Below are 25323 nucleotides of genomic sequence, written 5' to 3'. Positions count from 1 at the left end.
GAACGGCCTCAGGAACAGTGAAGGTGGCCTGGCCCAGTGCTCGATTCTGTTGTTCATTTATCTGATATTCAACAAATGTTGACTGAATTTTTTCTACATGCAACCACGTAGCCTTTTTTAAAAAGCCTTTTTAAAAAAATAGTATTACCTTGAAATTAATTTCTCTAAAAGAATCTATCCTAACCAGGAGTCTCTGGGAGCTAGGAGGAGACATGCTGGGTCCTTGGGAAGGTTCAGCTTGAATGGGTAGACAGTTTCCTATTTAAAAACACTGAGTAGGTGAGGAGAATAAGGAGGGAGAGTGAAGAGGAAGAAAAGTGTCATACTATGCAGACCAGGTTCATGTAAAATACACAGAGATGACAGAAAAATGAGAACAGGGCCACGATTGGGGGGTGCTGCCACAGTTCTGACCATCATTGCGAGAGCTGGTGACTCAAGAAACTCAAGTCTGTCTGCCTGTGTGTTAAGTGGAAGGTTAGAGGGGATTTCCCTTCCTGGGCCTTTGGGTCTCCAAACTTTGAGACATGGCTCTTTGAACAGGCAGTAGTAGTGTGTATCTGTATTTAGTCGAAAAGAAACTAGGTCACTGACAACAAACCAAGGGAAAGCAGACTCCTGAATGGAAAAGGAAAGGCTCTCCTCGAGGGATCTTCCCTCTTGCCTTGTGGTTGAGAAATAGAGAGACTATCCCTCCAGTTGGGGTTTGAAGCCATGTCTTTTCGAAGCGGTGACAGAGGGACAAACACCTGGATTATAGCTGAAGGAAAAGGTCTGCCCCAGGTCTGAAAAGACCAGCCAGTGAGGAAACAAATGGCTGTAACTTAGCTTTCAAAACCAATACATCCAAGTGGGCAGACTCATGGGCCAGTGAAGTCAGTGAGAAGCAGCATGCTCTCCAGTGATGCCAGCCACTCACTCCTGTGGATGGAGAGAGCTCGGAGTCAGATGGAAATGAGCACACCCCCAGTGGGCAGCTCTGATCTTACTTCTGCAAGCTCTACTGTGGAGACATCTAGAGGCAATTCCTACTGTTGAGAAGTCAGGAATGTACTCACCAGAAACACTCGCTCATCCGTTCAGAGTTGGGGGCACTGTAAGTAGGACATCACTCTACAGAGACTAAAACACAGGATAGGAGATGGGGTGCCATGGGGGGTTGGCTGGGAAAGTGTTTGCCATGAGGACTTGTGCTCAACCCCTGTGAAACTCATGGTTTGTTTGTTTTTTTGTTTTTGTTTTGTTTTGTTTTTTTTGTTGTTGTTGTTGTTGTTTTAAAGCCTGTGGAAAATTCTGTGAGCCTAGAGGACTGGCAGCCTGGATATTTGGGTGTGTGGGCACAAACTGGCGGCCCTTGTAATTCCTCATTCCCAGCAGGTACCTGAGAGAAATCAGCGTTTCTCTGGAAGCTTTAGGGCTTTAGGGTCAGGAAGATGGCTCTGTTGGTAGAGGCAAGTACAGGCAATCTGGACGAGCTGAGCTCAGTCCCAGGCGCTTACATGGTGAAAAGAGGAAACCAAGTCTAGCAAGTCGCCCTCTCACCTCTACACTAGTGCCATTGTGTGTGTGTTTGTGTGTGTGTGTGTGTGTGTGTGTGTGTGTGTACCATACCATATACACCATAAATATAAATAAACAATCCAATAAATATAACTTGGGCCTGCCCTAAATGCTACAGTAGATAACGTTGCTTGCTTCTTGGCCTGACAACCTGAGTTTGATCCCCAACCCATACAGTGGAAGGAGAGACCCAATCATGTCTGACCTCCACACACAGGCTGTAGCTCGCCTCCCCCCCACCCCCACTTAGACACACATAAAAATAAACATTTAATGAAAAAGAACCCAAAGTACTTCCCTGACTCTTTACAAACCACCAATGTGACTGCATGCTTCAGTGTCAGTGTCATAGCCTGTATTTTTAAGGTCACTAACATGCCAGGGAGTCATCAGAGAACTGGCCTCCAGAAGCCGCAGCTTTCTACTCCACCTGCACAGACTCCTGCTCCCTGCTGTTTGAAGGGGTGCAGGTGAAGTTCAGATGTGCACGATACAATATGCCAACCTGGGTTCACGGTGGGCACTGCCTGCAGTCAGTGTTTCCTGGGAAGGCATCAGCATAGTCTTTTTTAGCTGGAACATGTCAGGTCTCGGCTAGGGGACAGTCTTGAATCTTTAGTGCAGAAAAAGATTTTAGTCCCTACCCTGGATGGGCCTCTGACTGTGGTACTTAACTGACTTGAGTAGTTGAAGTCACAGGGTAGTGAGGTGAACACAGTCTTATCCCAAGACAGGTGACAGACCATTCCTACTTCTCTCGAGGCCTCAACATTAGGAATACCCACCAGTGCCCTTGGTCTTTATACGCTGCCATTTACTTGGGGGAAATCACAAGCACACGGAAAGCCAGGGCACCAGAGACATCTCCGAGTGCAGATCAGTTCACAAAGGGACACACGGGTGGCCTGGTGGCCCTGAACACTTAAGTGATTTCATTCCCTCTTCCCATTTCCTGTGCTACATTAACTTTTATTGATAGCTCATAGCTTCAACAACTGGTCTTGATTTTACTAACCTGAAGGGCAGAGGAATGAGAGCCACCCACACAGTCAAGGTGCAAGAGAAACACAGCTTGTCTTGTCAGTCCCTGGATTTTTTCTTTTTCCTCCCTTGCTACAACTATTCCTTAATGAGGAAGCCACAATAATTGCAAGTTAATCATGTCTCTGGCCCCCAAAGGGAGGAAGGGAGAAACGGCCTTTTGGAAGTCTGACTGTAGTTGCCTGCAGGAGGCCCTGAGAAGAGCGGTGAGGCATTGGTGGAATTGCAAGTTCTGATTTATGCCATGGCTGGGGAGAATGTCAGCGGGATTGTGGGTATTTTCCTGACACACATATTAAACAAATATTAAGTCAGGAGATAAACGAGAAAGCTATGTGATGGGAGAGAATGAGATCAATTTTTGCTTTGCTGTGAAGAACTTAATACTTCCAGCTAGAATGTGCTTGTGCATAGATATGTGTGCATATTGTATGCATGTATGTGTGTGAGTGTGCATGTGTGTAGTGTGTGTGTGTGTGTGTGTGTGTGTGTGTGTGTGTGTGTGTGTGTGTGGAGAGCATGTAGACACCAGAGGACAGCATTGGGAGTTATTCTTCACAAACTGCCTACCTTCTTTTTATTTTTGATATAGGATGCCTCACTGCCTGGTACTCACACAGCTGTGTAGACCCACTGGCCAGTGAGCTCAGGGAGTCACCTGCCTTCCCCTTTGCCATGTTGTGATTATACAGAAAGACCTGGCTTTTTCACATACTTTCTGAGGACTGAACTCAGGACCTTGTGCTTTGTTACTCACCCTTCCCCTGGCTCCAGAGTTTGCATTTTGGAGCAGTCTGGTATGTTTTTCATGTTGTAAGTTGGTATTTGTGGGATAGTTTCATGTTTGAGATTTTTAACAGATCATTATTTTAAAAGGGAAAAAAAAAAATCATAGCATGGTTTGCTGAGTACATTTAACAGCTCTTTGCCCTCACTTCTACCCCCCGGGTTCCAGCCTATCCTATCTGGGAAGTCTCAAAAAGGAGCTTGAGGCAGCTGGTAACATCCATGGTTGAGAGCAGAGAGAGAAGGCATGTATGCTTGGTTTTGTTCAGCTTGATTTCTCCACTCATCTAGTTTAGGACCCTCTGCCTAGGGAATGGTGCTTCCCACAGTAGGCTGGGTCAGCTTGATTGCTCCACTCATATAGTTAAGGACTCTCTGCCTAGGGAATGGTACTTCCCACAGTAGGCTGGGTCATCCCACATCGATTAACTTAATTAAGACAACCTTCCACCAGTATGGTGAACCAACCCAAAGTAGAGAATCCCTTATTGAGACTTCCTGAGAAGATGATTCTAGGTTGTCTCAAGCTGACACTTGATAGTAACAATCGCCAAGCTTAATCCATCTTCCCTCAGTTTATGCTCACGACTCCCTTGGGAGATAGAGATTTGTGTTGCCACTGTGTGGCAGAGGCGAGGGAGGAACATGAACCCTTTGTAAACTGCCTGAGTTTCACTGGTGCAGGAGTTGTCAGGGACACCCAGCATGTATCTCAGAGTCATCTTGGCTTAGAGAGTACAAAGACCTAGCCACGGTGTTGGTTCCTATTTTCTCTTTACCCCAAGCTCTGTTAAAAAACAAACAAACAAACAAAATAAAGAAAAACAATAACAACAACAAAACCCAATCATTTAGTAGGGTACTTAGAGTTATTTCACATTGGTTCTCCCAGTATCCCTGAGTCCTTACCTGGCAATCCAGGAAAGCTCCGAAACAGTTAACCATGGGCGCTCTAGCCCTCCTTCACAGACTGCTTTGACTGGGTCTACACATTCCTTCTTACCCCCAGATGGTTCCACAACCTGGACAGCAGTGAAATAACGAGCTCTTCCAAGACTTGGCTGTACACTCCAGCTCTTTGCCCACACCCCATAAGGGTGCCCCAATGCCAACAGGAAGTAGTTATAAACTATTATATAGCCTCTTGTTCATTGATTATCCACAAAAGGCTGAGATGTTTTAGTATCAGACCCTGGGACAAGGGACTGAGGTGACAGAAAACTGTTAGAACAAAAAGCCTTGTTCACCCTCTACCTCACCAAGTCTATGAAGAATTGCCCTTGGAACAACAAAGAACTGATATGAGCATCCTTAACTTATTTACTGGTTCAACCTGTCTGTTGAGTATTTACTGTGTGGAAGACTCAGAGATGTACTCCAGGGACACTGAATAAAGAGGACCATCCTAGCAACTGACTCAATGGAGATCACAACTGACAGCGTGACTCTTGGACTCTCCTCACGAAGCTGAAAGGCCATGAGAAGCAGTGGTGGTTTCAAGGTGACATACTAAGTCACCAGGAGCAAATGAGTTCTTATAGACCAGTCAGTCAGAAAGAAGGACCCTCTGCCCAGAAAAGTACACATGGGTCATAATGCCCCACATTACCTCACACGATACTAGGAGATTCCCAAAGCCCTTTGTCAATGTCTAAGGTTTAGAGTTGAGAATGCATGGCTTAGAGATTCCTGGGAAGTAAAGAATGTGTGGTACCCACAGAAGACTGTTTCTGTTGATCCAACCGTCATGCATAAAATCACACAAAATGTATTCGTTCTTTCTTCATTGTTATCTTCTTCATAAAGATGCCAGATCTGTACAGCAGAACCCCTCCCCCCACCTCTCTCTCTCTGTCTCTCTATCTCTGTCCTTCTCTTTCTCTCATTGCTCTAATTTTCCTCCTTAGAACAATTTATGACATACGTCAGGCTTCCTACCTATATATCATACACCATGGCACTTATGTTTTTATGAATGAAAAAAATCAAAACCTAGCCAATTCATTGTTAGCTTCATTAACTGCCTACTACATATTAGGTCTTTCAAAAGGCATTAAAACAGCATTGGGAAGGTACTCCAAACCTGGAATTACCGTCTAGAGAACAAAATATAAAGAACAAAAGATAGAAATCACACACACACACACACACACACACACACACACACACACACACAAAGACCTTCATTCATTTACCCATTCATTGATTTACAAATATTTATTAAATACTTAACTACGGTAGACTTGACTCATAGTATATTCTCATAGAAACAATAGCATACTATAAAAAAGTATTGATCAACATCTCTTCCCTAACAAAGTCTACCCTTGAGCATGTGGGTAGTGAGGCGATGTTAGAAGCCACTTCAGTTCCCACACTTGAAGCAGAATTTATGCATCTGTTAAGGATCACCAATATATGGCCTAAAAGTCAATATTTTTTTTTTTTAAATTTGGAGTCATCTAAAATTTTTGCTCTTGGACGGGAGGTGACAAGACCAAAGTAAATTATACACACATGCATGAAATGTTACGATGCAACCTGTAACTGTATATAATACATAATCCTATAAAAATAGAATATAAAACCTACTCTTAAAACTAAGAGATACATGAGCAACAAGAGTGATATGCCACCACTGTCAGGGTATTTTATGAAATCCTGAAGTATATTATAATTTCTCATTTAAGCAAGAAGAAAGAATGATTTGTCAGGGACCTGTTGTGTGTAAGAGAAATACTGTCTTTGCAAAGCAAAGAGAAAACCGCCCATGTTCCCTCACATGAAATGGCCTTTTGGACTTTCTTCCACTGAAAATAATTGTCCAAGGCCAGGGATGTGACTTGGCTGGGAAAGTGCTTGCTGCACAAGCCTGAGGACCAGAGGACAGATCCCAGGACCCATGTGAAAACATGAGATGCGACGGCCTACAACCTGTACACACATGCACACACGCTTACATGAGCCTATACAGAACACAGACACACAGTGTCTTTCAGACCAATTCAAGGTGACTATTGCTACTCTGTCTGCCCCTGTCACATCCTCAGACACAGCAGATGTGATCAATATCTGTTTTAATACTTTTCAAAGCCAACTCAAGCTGAAGACCCTGAGTGTTAGGAACCCCCATACCCAATGATGAGCTAGACTCAGGTTACTCTCCTAAAACGCAATCTATCCTGAGAATGACTAAAGTTTTACCAATAGCAATTGGCCCTCTGGAATGGGTACTAATGATAAAAACCCAGCTTTCACACATTCCGTTTTTAATTAATTTTTAATATTAAAAAAAAAAAGAAGGCTTTTCTTTTTTGCACCACAAGACCCACTTCTTCCTGGTGAGATTCCCAAAGGTATGCCTGCTCTTTTCTGGAAGGCACGACTCTACTAATCTCTACTAATTAATTAGAAGTTGCAGTTGGGGGGATCAGCAGGGGGTGAAGAATGGAATTCACTCCTGCCTTCTCCACTTCCCTTCCCACAGCTCGCAGCTCCGCCAAGCAGGAGGTTTAGACTTGGAAAACAGACAGAAAACTGCTACCCTGCAAAGCAGGCCTGGTCACCGTGCCTGAACTTGGTGACACACAGGAAGAGAAGGGGACTTGTCTGCCCCGGGGTACTTTGTCCATTAATACATGCGAACTTCAGATCCACCCCCATTTTCCTTCCTCTCCCTCTCTCTCTCTCTCTCTCTCTCCCTCTCCCTCTCCCTCTCCCTCTCCCTCTCCCTCTCCCTCTCTGTCTTTCTCTCTCTCTCTCTCTCTGTTTCATCTCAAAATTATTCTATGTGGATGGAAAGAAGTGCAGAACAACAGGAGCATACGAAGAATAACACCGACTCCACTGATGCTTCTCTCCATACTTCCGGTCCACTATTGATCTTTCTCTCCATACTTCCGGTCCACCATTGATCTTTCTCTCCATACTTCCGGTCCACCATTGATCTTTCTCTCCATACTTCCGGTCCAAAGATCCTCACTGTAGTTAACAGGGGCTCTCCAGCACCATATGCCCACCCAAATGAGGAAATTCCAGAATAGGTATTTTTTTTTTCCAGATTTAAAGAAAAAGCAAGAAAAGTCACAAAAATGGATTAGTGTCTACAACTTACTCTGTTCTGCTCAGCCTTTGAACATGTATTCTATAATAGAGACACACCGTTCTTGCCCTCCCTCCCTTTCTCCTTTTCTCCTTCCCTCCCTCCCTCTCCTTTTTCCCTTATTTCTTCTTCCTACCTTCTCTTTTCTGCCTCTCTCTATGCTGTATTTAATAATTTTGAAAAACTTAGGTAAAAACTATCCTGTTGTCAGAACCTTAGGATTCCATACATTTCAAATGCACAGAGAAGTGGAATATAAAATTAATGCTAGCCCTGGGGGCTTGGCTGAGTAGCAGAGTGCTTGCCTAGCACTGGCCTGGGTTCAATCCCCAAAACCAAAACACAAAGTGGTAAACAAACACAGATTTTTCTAATTGGGTGATTGTTCTCCCCCAAGTATTTCTGTATTTTCTAGTTCAAAGTGGAAGCACTTGGTCAAGAGCTTTATTTAAATTAGGCTGAAACTGACCGCATGGTTTTTCACCAAGACCAAAAGGAATTTATGCTTCTGTATATAATGCTTTCTCCTGTGAAGTTAAAAAAAAAAAAAAAAGGAAATTAAGGAAAAGCTAGCTATGAGTAATGGGTCAGAGTTTTAGTGAAATTTCACAGGTTGGGTGAAAGCCTGGGGCTGAATGAAGTAGAGATTCTCTCTGCTCTGGCACTTTGTAGGGATGTAGAATGGTCAAGGTTAGGCTAAAAACTCTGGCTGAGAGGTGCCAGCCTTCTGAGAGTCAGCAGGGAGGCAGTGAAGGACTTCCAGAACAAGTCTTAACCCCTGAAGATTTATCAGAAAGTTGCTTAAGAAATGTATCAGGAATGAGGCTGTAAATTAAACTGTGAAGGAAGAGGTGGATTCTAGACTAGATTGGAACACTTTTTAGTTTGTGCCTTTTTTTATATCATGAATGCTCTCCCATGCAAAACCTTTGCCAGGGTCTTGGTGCAAACTGGCATCTCATTTTTCAATTTCCGTGGTTATATTTTTTAACGATTGAGAATTTTTAAAATGTTTTTTCCATTACTGTTTTTGTCGTTTCCTTTGGCCATTGTTTCCGTTGGAGGAATCCTACTTTTCCCTTTAATTTGTACAAACTCTGTATATTTGGAGCAAATTATTTAATGTGTGTGTTGTATATGTCCCTGAGTATACACAAACACGCAGGTACACACACACACACACACACACACACACACACACACACATCCTATTCAATTTTCGTAAAATACTAAACTTGGAAACAACATTAAATTATATGCTAGCTTACCACAGTATCTGAAAGAGCTTGACCTTATTTCTATTTTACTATAAAATTCACTGTAACTTCTTACATTAGCTGCCCTTTTTCATCACTAGGACTGACTAACTGACGATAAGAAATTCAAGGGGGGGAAGGGTTACTCTGGCCCATCGTGTGAAGAGTGCAGCCTACCTTGGTGGAGAAGGCAGGCTATGGCAGAAGTATGACAAGGCGGCTCTCACACTATCGGATGGTAACAGTACTCAATGCTCAGTTCCTTTCTCCATTGTATTCACTCTAGGACCCCAGTCCATAGGATGCTGCCATGCACATTTAGAGTCGGTCTCCCCCCCCCCCCCCTTGAATAACCCAATCTAGAAATAACCTCAGGGACATGCCCAGAGCTTTGTTTCCAACATCTTGTCAGGTTGAGGATACAAACTGTGCCATCTGCACCGGAAACCTTTTCTAGTCCCTCTCCCATAAACTGAACCAGGGTCTGCTTCGAGGCCCTTCGCAATGGAGCCTCTGCCACAACGCAACCTGACTGGGACGAGCACCTGGAAGATGAGTATTGAATGACCTGGAAGATGAGTATTGAACGAACAACAGTCTTGCTTGAGATACACAGGGAGTAAAAGTAACACTCGCCAGATGTGTCATCGTGGAGGCTTCCTACAGAATAAGCTCACCCTTTCTAGTTCTTCCTGAACCCTAGCTGGCTGATTTAACTCAACCATTCTGGCTCAAACTCCTCTCCAAGCTGACTGATTCACTCTGACTTCTCTCAGCTTCTCACTGATTGCTCTGCTAAGCATCAAACTAACCCTGGCAATTCGTTCTATTCTTCTGGCCCCTTACTCTCTGGCAACAGCTGCCACTGCTGACCGGTACTGAACTGCACAAGCTCACACATGAACTCACCTCTCCTGTACTGCATTCCCTGCACTGACTCTGGATTCATTGGCTCACTCTGCCTAACTCTAAAATTGCCTCTCTATTCTCTCTGTTCTCGTGACAGTTGGGCATGGCCTATCTCTGACTCATTCCAGCAAATCTTTCTCTGATTCGTCACTTTGTCAGCTCCTTAATTAGATGTCACTTTTCAAATGTGGCTGCTTCCTAATTTTACCTTAAAGGTATGTACTAAGGGTGTGTCTGCATTCCAGAAGGATCATACAGACTTACCCTTGCTGGGGCAGTCATGTTGCTGGATTAAAATTCCTCCCAGAGAGAGAAACAGAGGCAGAAGAGGGAAGTGGTAGCTTCCTCCCATCTATCCACCAACACACAAGAGTCCCTTTAACCTTGACAATGACTCCGAGAGTGGTCTCAATACTCTTTATGGGGAGGACTGGATGCTTTCCCCATGGTTAACTCAGTCCAGACTGAGACTCTGGCAGGTGAGGCTTCACCTAGGAAGGTAACGTAAAGATCACCCCTACTACTTGGGGGAAATTTTCTTGCTCGACGGATTTACAAATTGGAATTGATCTTCCTTCAACCAATTTCACCAAAGTTTCTATGAAGGGAACCAGCAGGAGATGGGTGCCTTTCATATCACCTGTGATTAAACTCACTGCATTTGTCTTCAAACAAAAGTGTTTTTTTCCCCTGCCCGTAACATATAATTTTAGTCAGCTAACACTAAATTAGACACCCACTCAGATTTATTATGATAAGAACATTCAGTAAGCTAATTTCAAGATGATGACTCCTATAAATTCTTATAATTTATTATTTAGTACTTTGGTTTTTAATCATTAAGTACGTGAAGACTTTGTAGGTCAAACCTGTATTAATGAAGACAGTAATCTATTTTTCAAACTCTGCTTCTCATCCACCTTTCAAATTGTAAATTAACAGAAATAGATTTAAACACACTTGTAAGAACAAAGGCAATAATTGGGGGAGTAGAGGCCCATCACCCCCAATTGTCTAATCTTTCCAGGTAGACTGTCAATCATGGCCCTGATTTATTTACCATGTGTCTTACTCCTTTCTAAATGAAATAATGAAGTATGAATTTAAGACGCTGTTGGTTCAGTGAAGAAATAAAACTCATAACACATTTAAGGTTTAATTCTAACAAAAGTGACTCAAACATTGGCTGCTGTTTCGGTGAGTGTCTTAGCCCAGCCAATTCTGTTTTATAATCTGAGAGATCCACATACCAAAAGTAAAATATTAACTAAATAAATGTCTTAAGAGCTATTAATATCATCTAAATGATAGCCTTCTTGGTCTCTCAAATTCATTAGTATCCATTTCATGATCATTTTAAATATTTGGTGTTAAAAGACATACAGGATTTATTTTGTGGAACAAAGGGGTGCTATTTGATTGACTGCACAGATAATAAATACTGTTTCCTGAGCAGCAACATCTCCTCATTTTCTCTAAAATAAACCAATTTTCCTTATGATGTACTCGTGAGCAATTTGAAAGAGAAGAGTAAGAAGAATAATGTTCACTGTGAATTTTTAGAAAAAAAATCAACAAATTAAGTATCAAAGTCATGGATTGTTGAGAAAAATCTGGAATGAAATCTAATGAAATGAAAGTAAATTTTCTCTCTCTCTCTCTCTCTCTCTCTCTCTCTCTCTCTCTCTGCCCCCCCCCCACCTCGCCAGCTCTCATATAGCCCAAGCTGCTCTCCAACTCCCTTTGCACCTAAAGGTGACCTTGAACTTGTGAATCTCCTATTTCCCTTTCCTGAGTTTATAGGCTCCCAACACCATACCTGGTTTTTGTCTTGCTGGATGGAGGTTGACTCCAGGGCTCTGTGAATGCTAGATAAACACTTTACCTACTGAACTATGTCCCCAGTCCCATTGTTGAAACAGGGGAATGCTATGTAGCCTAGGCTGGCCTTGAACTTATCAAAGCTCTCCTGTTTCAACTCTCAGGTGATTGGGTTACAGGTCTGGACTACTACAGCTGTCTTGTCCTTGTTCTTTTTAACACAACATTTTGGAAATTCTTTCAGAAATAAAAGGGATATATATGTCTCCATAATATTGAAAAATTTAAGTTACATTAGTGTCTGACTTTTATATGATAGATGGTCTCTATCGTACCTGAAGACTTATTGCTGATGGATCCTTTATTTAATTATGATATGAAGGACAGCTTGTGGTATCTCTTGGCTCACTGAAAACCTCCCTGGAACAGAGGTACATTCTTAAAAGCTGAGCTTCCTAACAGGGAGCTAACTACTTCACTACCATGCTGTGGAGCACCTGTTAAACTATGTTTTTCTTCCTCTGTGCCTATCAAAGGGAAGATAACGTTTCCAAGAATCTCAGATAAGAATCTCTGATGACAACAATATACAAAGAATCTGCCTCCATGAAAAATGGAGACTGACTGAATGGTGAGCCTTTTTCTTTTCTTTTTTACTGGACAGTACCTAGACTCACACGGTAGATGGGCCTTTGGGCATGCCTGTTGTGCGTTGTCTAGAGTATGTTCATTGAGGTGGGAAGACCCGCCCACCATGTGTGGCAGCATTCCCTGGCTGGGATCCGGGACTATCTAAGGAAAGCGGAGGAGGGGGGCTAAGCAGCAGCCTGCATTCACTGCTCTGCTCTCTGAGTACAGATGCAGCGTGATCTGCCAGCCTCCTGCTCTTGCCCCTGTGCCTCCCCTACCTGCCTACCTGTTTTCCACAGTCATCTAGAGGGGAACCTCAACGTAAGCAAACACAAATCCTTCGTAACCTAAATTGCTTTTGCTGGATATTTTATCACAGCGACGGCAGAAGTAAGTAAGCCACCAGCCAGGAGGCACATAACCAATCAAGTTACAGAACATTTGTTCAAACCGCTCTTCTGGAGTTGAAATGCTGATAATTGAATAAATGCTGAACGTCACAATGAAGTCTGCAGATACCGTTGACCATATGTTTGTGATGACGGTGGGGGTTTTGAATATGTATCTCACTTGGTCTGAATTCCTATGCTAAATGAATTGGTTATTCTCACTTCACAGTGGAGAAAGCCAAGGCACAACCTCTACCTACGTTATGCTCAGCCAGCTGACTCTGCACGGAGCCAGGATATGAATATCAGTTCGTTAGATTTCTAGTGTCCTTTCTCTATAAGGCAAATGAGGCCTGGAGAGATGGCTCAGTGCTTAAGAGCACCAGCTAATCTTGTAGAGGACCCGAGTTCTAGTCCCAACACACACATGGGGATTTGCACCCATCTGTAGCCTCAGGTTCAGGAGATCTGAAACCCTCTTCTGGCCTTTGAAAGCACCAAGTATGCACATGGTGCACATATATACATACAAGCAAACATAAACATAACGTAACTGTCTGAAGACAGTTACAGTATACCTACATATAATAAATAAATCTTTAAAAAAACTATCTGATAAAAGCAACTTAGGAAAGGAAGGGTTTGCTTTGGCTCATGGGTTGAGAGCACAGTTCATTGTGATGAGGAAGGTCATGGCGGCCGGAGTGCAGGATCACATCATGGTCTCAGTCAGGAGGTGGAGAGAGGTCAATGATGGTGCTCAGCATTCTCTTTTGTCTTTGGTCTGGGACCCCCATTGCATAGAATGATGCCACCCACCTTAGATGGGTCCTCCAAACTCAGTCAACCTAATCTAGGAACTCCCAAGCCCAGGGGTCTGCATCTCATGTGATTCTAGATCATATCAAACTGACAGTCATTATCAGTAGCAGTCGGCAAGCTTCAGCTGTTGGCTAGAAATCAATGTCCTTGACACATGAACTCCAACTGGTACTGTTTGAAACTCCTCGCAGTGTGGTATGTACTCTTCCTCAAAACAAGATATCTAAGAGAAAAGGCCAACACCTCAAGTTCTTGTCATTCAATCTCAGGTATCATATTCTGTCACTCCCATGCCAGTTACCAAGGTCTTGTCTGTTCAGAGTAAGAGGAGCCCACTCTACTGCATGAAACCTACTAGGTAAGGGCCATGGAATCTATCTCCCTCAGCAGCTGATGACTATGGCATCTCCTCCTCACGCACACTTTGTCTAGACAGTGCATCCCGACATTTCAATAGTGAAATGTAGTCAAGTCTAGTAACCTAGGAGAATGAAGAGTACTCTTGAGGCGACCCATGTCTTGTTCATACCCTTCCTTAGGTATATCGGAAGAAGGGTGGCCAAACTGGGGAGTTGTATGGTTGTTGATGAGTTAACATATAGAAGTGCCCTTCAGGGACTACGGAGCAGACTCGAGAGTGTTGTCCTTCCTCCTGTAGCCAAGCTTATTACAACGCACTAGCCACCCACCCATCTCCAGCAGGAGGATACTGACTTTATGAGGTACTTCGGCAAACCCCTCTCGCCACCTTTGCTATTAAGTAGAAACAAAATCATGGACAGCTGACAAAGAGCCGCAGACACCTATCTGCGAGGACAAAGCTGTGCTGAACAAATGCGTTGGGTCATTAAGGAAATAGGGACTCAGAGGAGGTAGGAAATGTCGGGGTGTTCTTTGTCTAACTCCTGTCTATTTTGGGAAACTCTTCTATGGGATTAAGAACGGGTGGTTCAACCTCATCATTACCGTATAGGTAGGAGTTGAGCAGGCTGATCTAGGCTTCAGTTTCTGCTTCGGGGTCAGCCTTAGGCAAATCTGTTAATTAGGCTAAATTTGGCCTGCTAAGATTCTCTTCTGCTTCCCTCTTCTTCAGGGCACCCTCCTTCCTCCTTACACCAGGCCAGGCTCCCTACACCCTTAGGCAACACCAGATAAAGGTCTTTCCAATCCCCAGTGTTTATGTGCCCCAAATCTATAGAACTCCGTTTCTGTCTTGGCAAGAGCTGACGAATACAGGCAGCCTCATCCTTACACGAGCTCTTCCTGAAGGCACTGGTCCAGTCAAATGACCCACTTCAACACTCAGTAACCATACTTCATCTGGTTAGATGGACAGGGAGGGTAGGAGGAGGCTCACAGTACTTGGTGGTTTCCTCAGAAATAACATCAACAACTAAAAGCTAAATCATTGAGAGTTCATTTTGTAGAGTTAGGGAGTTCATCATTTCCTGTGTGTTGATTTTGTATTTGTTAGCATTAGTTATGTACGATAAAGCTCTATAAAATTCAGCGGTTAACAACTGCAACCTTCCCCCCTCCTCTGACTCGAGTTTGTTTATTTATGGCTATTACAAGAGCAGGAACTCCTCTAGTATAGGCGGTCTTGGTTGGTCTCTGCTGTTAGCTTAGTAATAACTGATTGCTCAATGATTCTAGAACAATCTTCTCATGTATAAGGGGTCAGCAAGCTACCAGCTCAGACAACAAGGCCCCCTTCATGTGGCCTGTCATCCTTCAGCAGGCCAGACCAGACATGATCTTATAGTGGTCTCCGGGTGGTAAGCTGCACGAGAGAGGTCCAGGATCTAGCCATTCTCTGGGAACATTGACTTTATTAAGTTTCCATTGGCCAACGAAAGCCACATGGTTAGCCTGCTTTACCTGGTGAGGGAATGGACTCTACCTCTTACTGTAGGCAGGATGCAGAGCAGTGGGCAGACCTGTGCAACTTCTTTCCTGTTTTGTAACACACTGTCATTTTTACAGTTTGCCATATTTCTTCGAAGCCTGATATTCATATTCCTCTCTCTACCCTGTCTCTCTATCATCTCTCTCTTATAGCTCTCTTGTCTCTTTGTCTCACTCTTGTCTCTGTCTCTGCCTTTCTGTCTCTGTCTCTGTCTCTCTCTCTATCTCTCTGTCTCTGTCTCTGTCTCTCTCTATCTCTCTGTCTCTGTGTGTGTGTGTGTGTGTGTGTGTGTGTGTGTGTGTGTGTGTTGATGCATCTGTCTCTGTGGGTACATGTAAATATGCATATGAAGGTAGAGTCTTTCCTGAGGTACTGTCCGTTGAGGTTTTTTTTGACAGTTTCTCACTAGAGCTCATCCACCTGGTGAGGTCGGCTCATGAGGCCAGTGAGCCCAATAAATCTTCCTGTCCCCACCACCCCAGCACTGGGATTGCAAGTGTGCACTACCTTACCCACATATTTGATGCGGCTCTGGGACTGAACTCAGGACCCCATGCTAGCAGGGCAAGCACATTGCTGACTGAGCGATCTCCTCAGCTCTTAGTATTGCCTAATTATCAAGTCTGAGTCTTCCCCACGCTGTCATGCTTCCTCATCTCCACAACATAGACCACTACCTCAGAATTGGTTTGCACTTGACTAGAATAGTCACTCATTCCTCAAGAGGGGCGAAAATGGTGCAGAATTAGGTACAGACCCATTTGCCTGACATGGAGGAGACGAAGCGCAGGCTAATTAAAATGCAAGTGTAAAATCTGGCTCAGCTCATGTCTCCACTGCCTGGATAGACCAGTTTATCATGCTGCCTCTCCATTTCGCACAACCCAGTTAAATTTGTGCAGGACCACACATCTCAACCTTCCCTGTTTTGTCATTTAAAATGAGTGTCTGGAAGGGCTTCCTTCCGGGAATATTAGTTACCTTGTCCATTACTTACTTAATCATAGCTTGGAGTTATTTTTTGCCTTGTGGAGGCTGACTATAAATTATAGGCTAGAGTGCAGTAAAGCCACACTTAGCAAATTATATGGCATGGGAAAACCCTTGCTTTGGGGGACAAATTATATATTTCTTTAAAAATATGTTTTGTAAAATATTAGAAGAGGGCCAATAAAACAAAATCCAGGAGCATATTTTGTGGCCTTCCAGACATATTTGACAATTGACTCAGATAGAGTCCCTACTTGTAACAGGGAGAGAGAAAAAGAGGTCCTGTTTCAATTCCTGTCACTCTCTGAGGTTCTACTCACAGAAGATGTGAGGAAAGTTGGACACCTTACTTGTTTATCCATATGACTTAGTAGATAAATTAAGCATACCACCTTATATTTGATTTTGGAAACTCAGAGTAGACTAACGAGATAGCAAGGCACAATTTTCTCATAGTTTTGGAAGACTCCCATCGTGGTTGGAAATAGAAGTCCACAGAAATACCTTAAATATTTGATTTTGTTTTGGAGAAACAAGAAAGTCCATGAACAAAGGGCAACTCACTAGAAAGAGACGATGATCCCTTGGGAATAGCAACAAAAGTTTTCCCATCTTTGTAGCTCTAAAGCTGCATGGGCATGCCTCAGACAAGCTCTGGACTCACCAGGGCAGTCAGAGTTCCAGCTCAATAAACCAATCTTTGTTGTCTCATTAGAGCTGGAGATCCTAAGGGTCACCGACCATTAGCTCTGGCCTTGGCAGGCCATGGCCTGTCCCTGCAGCCGGCTTGAGGTCAGTCATCACATGAGTACACATGGTAGCATTGTTACCGATGCCCCCAATCAACTTGGGTAGGGGTGGAGAAGTTGAGGGCCGGAGAGATTGGAGAGATTCATACAAGACTAACTCTTCGGATTCTTGGATGAATCTTGTGAGGTAGCCAGTTGTCTCGCTTGAAAATTCCACCATTTTTTTCCTTAGAAAAGAAGTATGTTTCAATTTGAAGATATTAATTGCGTAGGAATTATTTGACTCTATGATTTATAACCCAGCCAGAATCCCGCCGTCTTCCCTTCCCTGTGTGCTGACGCCATTTTCCCTTTTGTATACCTATCATTCCCCATTGTTTATCTTCCCTGATTGATGTTCAAGCTCGGGATGTTTTCTATTATGAGATTCATAATTATCCCCAGTAATAGAGAAGGTTTCCCTATTATCTTCAGGGAGCCTGCCCAAATTATTCACTGTAGCCCACTGGTACCACATAGCAGGAAAATAAGAATTTATTTCCCATCCCAGGCATATGGTAGATAAAAAGGATGTATTTATTTCTCCATGTTTCAAAAGGATTAGGCTTTGAAAAAATAAATATCACTTACGCTGTCAGTAAGCAGAACTGTGGTTCAGAGTTTAGAGGGCCCTTCAGACTAAGAATAGCAAATCTAACTCTGTTTTTATATATATGTATATATAAGAGAGAGGAGGGTAAGGAGGCGGAGAATCAATTATAGCTTTACTTGGCTAGATAAATGAATGCTATATATTTCAACCATTATACTGGTCTACAAGGCACCCAGCACCACCTTGGACCCCAATGTTAACCAACACACTTATTTATAAAAATGTTACTGAATTCCAGCGCTTCTTGACCCCTGGCTATTCCAGGAGCACATTGGATACATCATCTGGGTTTTGCCTAATTACACATAATTAGGAAATGTAAGTATGCTTTTCCGTGTTGCTCTGCTATTAAGAACCAAGTGGACAGCTGAAACCCTGGGGAGGAGGAGTCAGTGCTTCAAAAAACAAACAAACAAACAAAAACAAACAAACAAACAAACAAAAAAACCTGGGGCTGGGGATTTAGCTCAGTGGTAGAGCGCTTACCTAGGAAGCGCAAGGCCCTGGGTTCGGTCCCCAGCTCCGGAAAAAAGAACCAAAAAAAAAAAAAAAAAAAAACCTATGAGTCAACCTCCAAAAATAGGGATTGTACTGAAGGTTAGTAAATCAAACACACACACACACAACACACACACACACACACACACACACACACACACACCAAACACACACACACACACACACACACACACACACAATAATTAAAAAATTGCTCTTGGCTCTGGCTAAATATTTGGTGCTATGGTTAAGCTGCTGCCTCTGTGTCAAGGACGCATTTAATGGTGCGCCGTTTACATCCGTGCTGAGGCAGGGACATGGAATGAATTATTTTACTCCTCAATTACTTTGATTTGCTAACATTCTCACATATTTATGCTCTATGAAAAAAATTGCCTCATCCTTTACGCTGGATCCCTGGCCTAGAGAGGAGAGTCCCAATTATCCCAGCAAAGAGTTACAGCATTTCATTTGTGAGTTTGTTACACGCATAGACTGCTAGTGCCCAAAGTTTAGGCACATTTAACAGTTACCTCACTCCTCCAGATGGATAGCCTCAGCCCCTTGGGGAAGACTGGGTGGTTCTTCAAGTCAACAAAATGGTCCCCATCATCAGCCCCAGACCTGACTGAATATCTGCTGTAACCAGGCTCAGAACAGGGTGGCTTCTTAGGACAAAAAGTTAGAATTTCATGGGTGACTGGAGAATGTTCTAGAAAGGTTATTATACTTAACTTCTGGAGTGGGAAGTCCTTCTATGTTCTGGTCTTAGCTTCTGGGTTTATTGAATTTTCCTCTGCTGTTATAGCAGCTGACAGCAATAAAGTCGCACACTCCATTAGATGCGCTATTTATGGAAACAGTGCTTTGGTGCCAAAAAGGAAAAAAATATAATAAGAGGAGAAATGATTGCCAAAAGCGAGGTCTCAAAAATGAGTGCAATGTTAGCAGCACTTACAATACCGCCAGCTTTGTGACACATGTGTGAGCATGTATGTGCCAGTGTGTATGTTGTGTGCACATGTATACACATGTGTGTGCACATGTGTGCTGTATGTGCACACATGCATGTCTGTACATAAGGTTTTCTTTCCTATATTTCTTTTAAAAGTTGTGGTTTTTTTTCTCCCATGGGCCCGGAGAGAGATTCAGCCATTGAGAGTATTTCCCAACCTCCCAGAGGAACTGCGTTCAAATCCCAGCACCCACGTTGAGTGGTTTACTGCTCCAGGGGCTCTCACATTCCCTTCTGATTTCCATGAGCATTCACACATGTGTGACATACGCTCACACAAACACACACTTTAGCTACAGAAAGAAATCTGTAAAACACTAACTTTAAAATGTCTGTGAAATCTACTTGTTCTTTCAGTTTCACAGATGTATGATGTACTGGGATCATTCCCATCACCCTCTTGTGTGTCCTTCCTCCTTCCTCCTTCCCCCTTATGTCCCCTTCTTTCCTTCTTTCCTTCCTTCCTTCTCTCTCTTTCTTTTTTTTCTTTCTTTCTTTCTTCCTTTCTCTCTTTCTTTCTTTCTTTCTTTCTTTCCTTCCTTCCTTCCTTCTTTCTTCCTCTCTCTCTCTCTCTCTCTCTCTCTCTCTCTCTCTCTCTCTTTCTGTTTTTGGGTGTATGTGTCCCGAGGATTTTATCAAGGGTTGACAGCATGAGCATAGGAATGGGGAGTTATTGATAAAATAATTATTTGGAAAAAGAATGCCTAGGTATCTTTATTGAGGTCTTAGAGCGAAACTAATGTCTAACATAATCCACCATGCATATAATTAACCAAAAACAGATAAAAATGTCTCAAGTATAAAATAAAGTGAAAAAGAGGATCCGGAATGTCAGAGTCAACCTGCTATTTGTAGATCAAGAACAGACACAACCGTCCTGATGGGTAATATTTGCCACTTTCCATAGTGTAAAGACTCTAATGTTATCAAGGTCAGACTATCAGTGCATCTCTGGACACAGATTTGAGGAGAATAGGAAGAGCCTGTCCTCCTGGGGTGTTGAGGGCAGCTAGAGAATGCAAGTGTTCACTTATGGTGAATACAGTAAGTCTTTACATATATAAGTTACATGTCCTCATGACTCAAATTGTTGTGATCTTCCCAAGATACCTCCTAGCATTGGTATTTTGGACATAACACAGTACAGCCCTCCCTTTATTTAGAAAGTGTTTGCATTTCTGAGAGACTTGGGACATGCCATGTTTCTGTGTGAAGAAAAGTGAATTCTGAGTTAAATCCTCAACAACAAGTGTGTGCTGACATGCACAATCATTGGCCGAGGAGCGTGCTCCCAGTTTGTTGGCAACGGTGTCTTACTGAACTTTCTAGGCATCACTGGATAGGGCTGTAGACATCATCTACTAAATGTCCAATGGCCCCAGCATGCATCTACACATTTCCAAAATGCCTCCAGCCAGCAATAGTGACCTTGGTAAGGACTGTAAAGGTTTCAATTTAAGAGTGTGTTCTCAATTCTGAAACTCTGGCATCGCTTTGGGACTCTGTGTGAACCACAGAATCCCAGAACACTTGAACCAGGATCTGCATTTAGCAAGATGCCACTTACACAGTCTAGGAGCCCAGGGAATGGTGCCACCCACAGTGGTGGCCTTCCCACTGTAATTATTGTAATCAAGGGAGTCGCCCTATAGGTCTGTCCAGAGATGTCAAGTTGACAGTTAGCAGTGATGTTCACATTGGCAATAACAAAAGGGAGATGAAGGGTTTCTGCTCTTGTCTGTGTTGGTTAGTACTTGGGCCTCAGGGGTCCTTTGAAGCTCCTAGAACCCTTGGAGAAAGCATCTCCACTGTATGGTGAGAGGTGCTGGCAACAGGGTTTCCAGTGTATTTCCTAACTCATTCTTTCCTATCTATGATGCAGATATGATGTTTTCCTCGGTATGAATATATCACTGGGACACAGACTCTGTCTCAGACCTGTCTCCAGTGTAAACTACTCTACCCCTCCCCCACTTCTCACAAGTGCAAGAACTAGGAGAAATTAAAAATAAGAAAATAAACACGTCCTGACCATCTGGGCTGCGGTTCAATTAACAGCCATAAGCAATATTTATTGCAGAATCTTCACACCTATTAGCAGGAGGAGGGGAAAATAAGGTCACGGCTTTGCACATAAAATACATCCATTCTCGGTCCACGGTGACCACGAGGGCTCCTGGCCAGGGGGCCTCATTGCTCTCTTTCCGTCTGAATCAAGGCCAAGGTAACAGGCTTCTTCGTGGCCTTCTGACCTTTCTGAGAATGGTCAGAGGTTGGCTACTGGCCCAGCATGTAGGTAGAACCATAGTTTAAGGCCTCTGCATTTTGTAACCTGCAAATGAGTAGGGGTGGGCTTGGGCAAGAGAGAAGATATATGCTGCACACCATTGAAATGTTCCTGGCGGTTTGCTGTTGATTTGTTCGTTTTTGTTTGTTTGTTTGTTTTTGTTTTTTTGTTGTTTACTTCTCCAAACATCCAATGATTCTTTGTGTTTTAATTAAGCTTTTGGTGTTCTACCTATATGGGCAGATTCACGGGCAGTTGTAAGAAATAATGCAGTAATTCCACATACACTTGACCCACGTATCCTAATGGTAAGGACATGAAACTCTAGTACAATGTCACAGTAGGGGCACTGGCAGTGGCTGTCAAGATGCAGAGCATTTCTGGAGGCCCCAGGATTCCTCAGTTGCCCTCCTGACACCACCCTCCCCACAGCTACTGCCCATTGCTGATCTGGTGTCCATTTGTATAATTTTGACATTTCCAGAATGTTATGTAAATGAATCCTGCAGTATATTACCCATGGGGATTGGTTTTTCCCACTAGCTTTTTTCGTTTTTCTCTTCTCCAAAAGACAATCCTCCTCCCCTGCCCTGTGTGTGTGTGTGTGTGTGTGTGTGTGTGTGTGTGTGTGTGTAAGCTTCACCATTTTAAGGCTTTAATACACATAGAAGAGGGCTCAAGGCCTGCACAGAGCTCTGTGTTCTACTTTGCCAGTCTTCTTCCAAATGAGAAGTGGGTACCATGAGGAGAGACATCTGTGTTCTCACAGAATGGCCTTCTCTCTCAAGAGTTCTATACCCTGGGTTGCCGTGTCAGCTCCATCAGTCAGTATGTACCTGCCTTGCAAGCACAAACACTGGAGCTTGAGCCCCACAGAACCTATGGAAAAACCCGAGGCTTACACTTGCAAGCCCAGAGCTGGGGAGGCAGAGATAGACAGATTCCTGGGGCTCACTGACCAGCTAGCCTAGCCTGCTTGGTGAGCAGCAAGACGGCCAAAGACCTGTTCAAAAAGCAAGGTGAATGATGTGTTAGGAATGACAACTGAGACTGTCCTCTGGCCTACACACACACACACACACACACACACACACACACACACACACACACACATACACACAGAGAGAGAGAGAGAGAGAGAGAGAGAAACACACACACACACATACACACACACAGAGAGAGATATACACACACACACAGAAAGAGAGAGAGAGACATACACACACACACACACACACACACACACACCCTTGCACTCATAAATCCATACATATTTACACAGCAAAAGAAATATTTTGTCTGTGCTCGGAGCTGGTCAAAGTCATGGTGTCTTCACAGATGACAATAGCATCAGCTTTTATAGTCTAATATTTATAGATATTCTATGCAAGGTAATTATGAAAATTAAGTTAGATAAAGTCTTCTAACAGCATGCTCATCTATAATAAATATTGATAAGTGGTACCTATTATTGCTACAAATAAACCATATTGAAATAATAAATATTAATTGACCTTCGGGACTTTGCTTTGCTTTTGAATCAATCTTTCTTAATACATGATACAGAATCTGGGCTTCTCCAGGCAGTACTTTCTGGAGCAGAACCCCGTGGTTGCTTGTCCGTATTCGATCTCCAATCCTGCATTGCTGAGAGGAAGGGGGTGGGGGTGGGGTGGGAGGGGAGAAAAAGAAAGAAAGAAAGAGAACATCTTGTCTCTGAGAAGTGTTCAGGCTTTGAGTGATGTCAAAGGCCTTTGAATACGCTTTAGAAATGACATCCATATTTGTCCATTTTTTTTTTTAAACTTAAATTGCTTTTGGTTCAACTGCTGCTGTGAATTGACTTGACGCAATATCATGCGGGTGACACAAAACCCAGAGGAAGGAGCCGGGTGCTGGCAAGGACTGAAAAATGGAGGAGTCACTGTCTCGCTCTCCTCCGTAAGTGCTGGAAGAAATGAACATGAAGTTCACTTTGAAAGGTAATCTCTATGAACCGTGATAAGAGCGAGTGGCATTTTACACAGCTGAAGCCTGACGCTTCAGCCTCGCAGATATAATGAAAAGCCATTTACATAGAGTCGGCCACTTTTTAAGCTTCCTACATTGCTATTTTCTACATTGCTATTTTCTCCCTCATTCTTCTTCGTCCTGCTCCCTTCCTAGGCAGCCAAGTGCAACGTGAACTCCTAGAATGTCCTGCTGCTAATAGAACCTGGGCTCTGCTGTCTATCGAGCAAAATGCAGAAGTGGCTTCTCTGCGCCCACATCCAGCCTCTGATCTCCTTGTTTCTCTCCCTGTCTCTCCGCCTTCTTTCCCAAGCCTCTTTGCGCAGACCCCTATCTTGGGGAGAGGAATTCAACAGCTCTTGGCAAAGTTCTCTGGTGAGGAATTCGAAGCACAGAGGCTTTGGATGTACAGAATAATAAAGCTGGTCTGATTTGGGGTCAGAGATCTGAGGTACTGACTGCATCTCTGTCTTGGGCCTCCCGATGTCTGGCAGGCTCTTTTGGGGTCTGTGTGTCTATGTGAGTCACTTTGTTCACCTCCAGATGCTGAGAGAATCTTGACTTGGCAAGGAAGTTGCGAGATGAAATGAAGGACCACAGTTCCCACTTCCAGGGTGCGCCAGCTTGCTGTTATGTTTAAAGGGGAAAGGTCTGCAGGCTCCTGTGTTCAAACCCTTACTTGCCAGATGGGGGCATGGCTTCAGGAAATTATGGACAGTTTAGGGGGTGGAGCCTGGGTTGTGTAACTGAGCTTTTGAAGGGGATACCCACTCATGGCTCCCGTTTACGCTGGCTGCGTCGTGGTGGCACACAATCTTAGACTCTGCTATAAGCCCCGTTCACAGTGGAGATTCCCACTACCTTGCCTTCTCCTCCATGATGGACTGAAGCCCTCTGAAACCGTAAGCCAAAAACACACCTTTCTCTTCTTAAGTTATTTCCAGCAGAGAGTTGGTCTCGGCAACCAGGGAAGCAACTAATACAGATGCAAACAACATAACGTGACTTATTAAACATGACAGCAGGCTGAGGCCTGAGAATATCCTCATCTCATTAGAACAGTGGGTAATGCCATTCCCTTGGGTCCCTAGTGCCAGGTCTCTGGGTACATAAGCTAAAAAGAAGTGTAGGTCCTAGAGAGAGTATCCAATCTCTGGCTCTAACCCTTGGCTTTGCAAATGGAACACAGGATTTTAACCTGATGTATGTCCCCCTCCCAGGCCACTCCTGTGCGATTTACAGGGGCCCCTCCCTGGCATTCGTGACCTTACAATAAGTCTTTGCAAAGGTAAAGTCAATGTAGGTGTTAAAACAGGCGCACTATCTGCTCTCACGCAACATGCTCCAAAGAGAAGAGGCTAGGCAGTTTGTATAGATTTCTTCCTTTTCATGTGTACGTACAAGGTCACTTTCGCCATGAATCAATAGCGCAATCTGAATACACAATTTTCGTGTCACTGTGTATTTTGGAGTTGATATACATCGAAAGGAACAAGAATAACAAGGCTTTGAAGGAGTGTCAGCTTACATAGTGGGATAACTTTGTATTTTCTTACTGGTCTCAACCGAGGACACAGATGAGGAATCTCCTCGTGTAAAATGTCAGAAATAAACAACGTATACATTGCATTATGGTTTCGCTTTTGCCCCTTTTCTTATCAAATGAAGTCCAGGAAGTTTTATGATAATGTCTACTAAAAGCATTTTAACCAAGTCTTCCTTTTTAAGGTCTCTTTATCCCACTGGCTGAGTCTACTTTCTGGGCAGACTGGAGAAGGCAGAGTTCTGCAGCTGCTGTGTGCTCTCGTGCAAGGGATCCCACATCTCTGTCTTCTCGAAGCAAAGCTGCCATGATGACTGTTTCAGCCAATAGTACTGATTACAGGTCTCGGGTTAT

General features: G+C 43.5%; 1 protein-coding gene across 4 annotated transcripts in view; it reads right to left on the bottom strand.

Annotated features, from left to right (window-relative positions):
- Wwox (WW domain-containing oxidoreductase) overlaps positions 1-25323 on the bottom strand; it is a 930922-nt gene that overhangs the window by 305787 nt on the left and 599812 nt on the right. The window contains exon 10 of one of the 4 annotated variants that reach the window (XM_006255671.5): positions 1-25323. This exon is cut by the window's left edge and continues 8564 nt beyond it. The exons of the other annotated variants lie outside the window; for them this stretch is intronic. Within the exon in view, the coding sequence (XP_006255733.1) occupies positions 25306-25323 (18 nt within the window). The 3' untranslated portion in view covers positions 1-25305. 4 annotated transcript variants of the gene reach the window in all.

Source organism: Rattus norvegicus, chromosome 19 (genome assembly GCF_036323735.1).
Source record: "Rattus norvegicus strain BN/NHsdMcwi chromosome 19, GRCr8, whole genome shotgun sequence".
Taxonomy (NCBI): domain Eukaryota; kingdom Metazoa; phylum Chordata; class Mammalia; order Rodentia; family Muridae; genus Rattus; species Rattus norvegicus.
The sequence above is the reverse complement of the archived record's forward strand: the minus strand, read 5'-3'. Positions and strand labels throughout refer to the sequence as shown.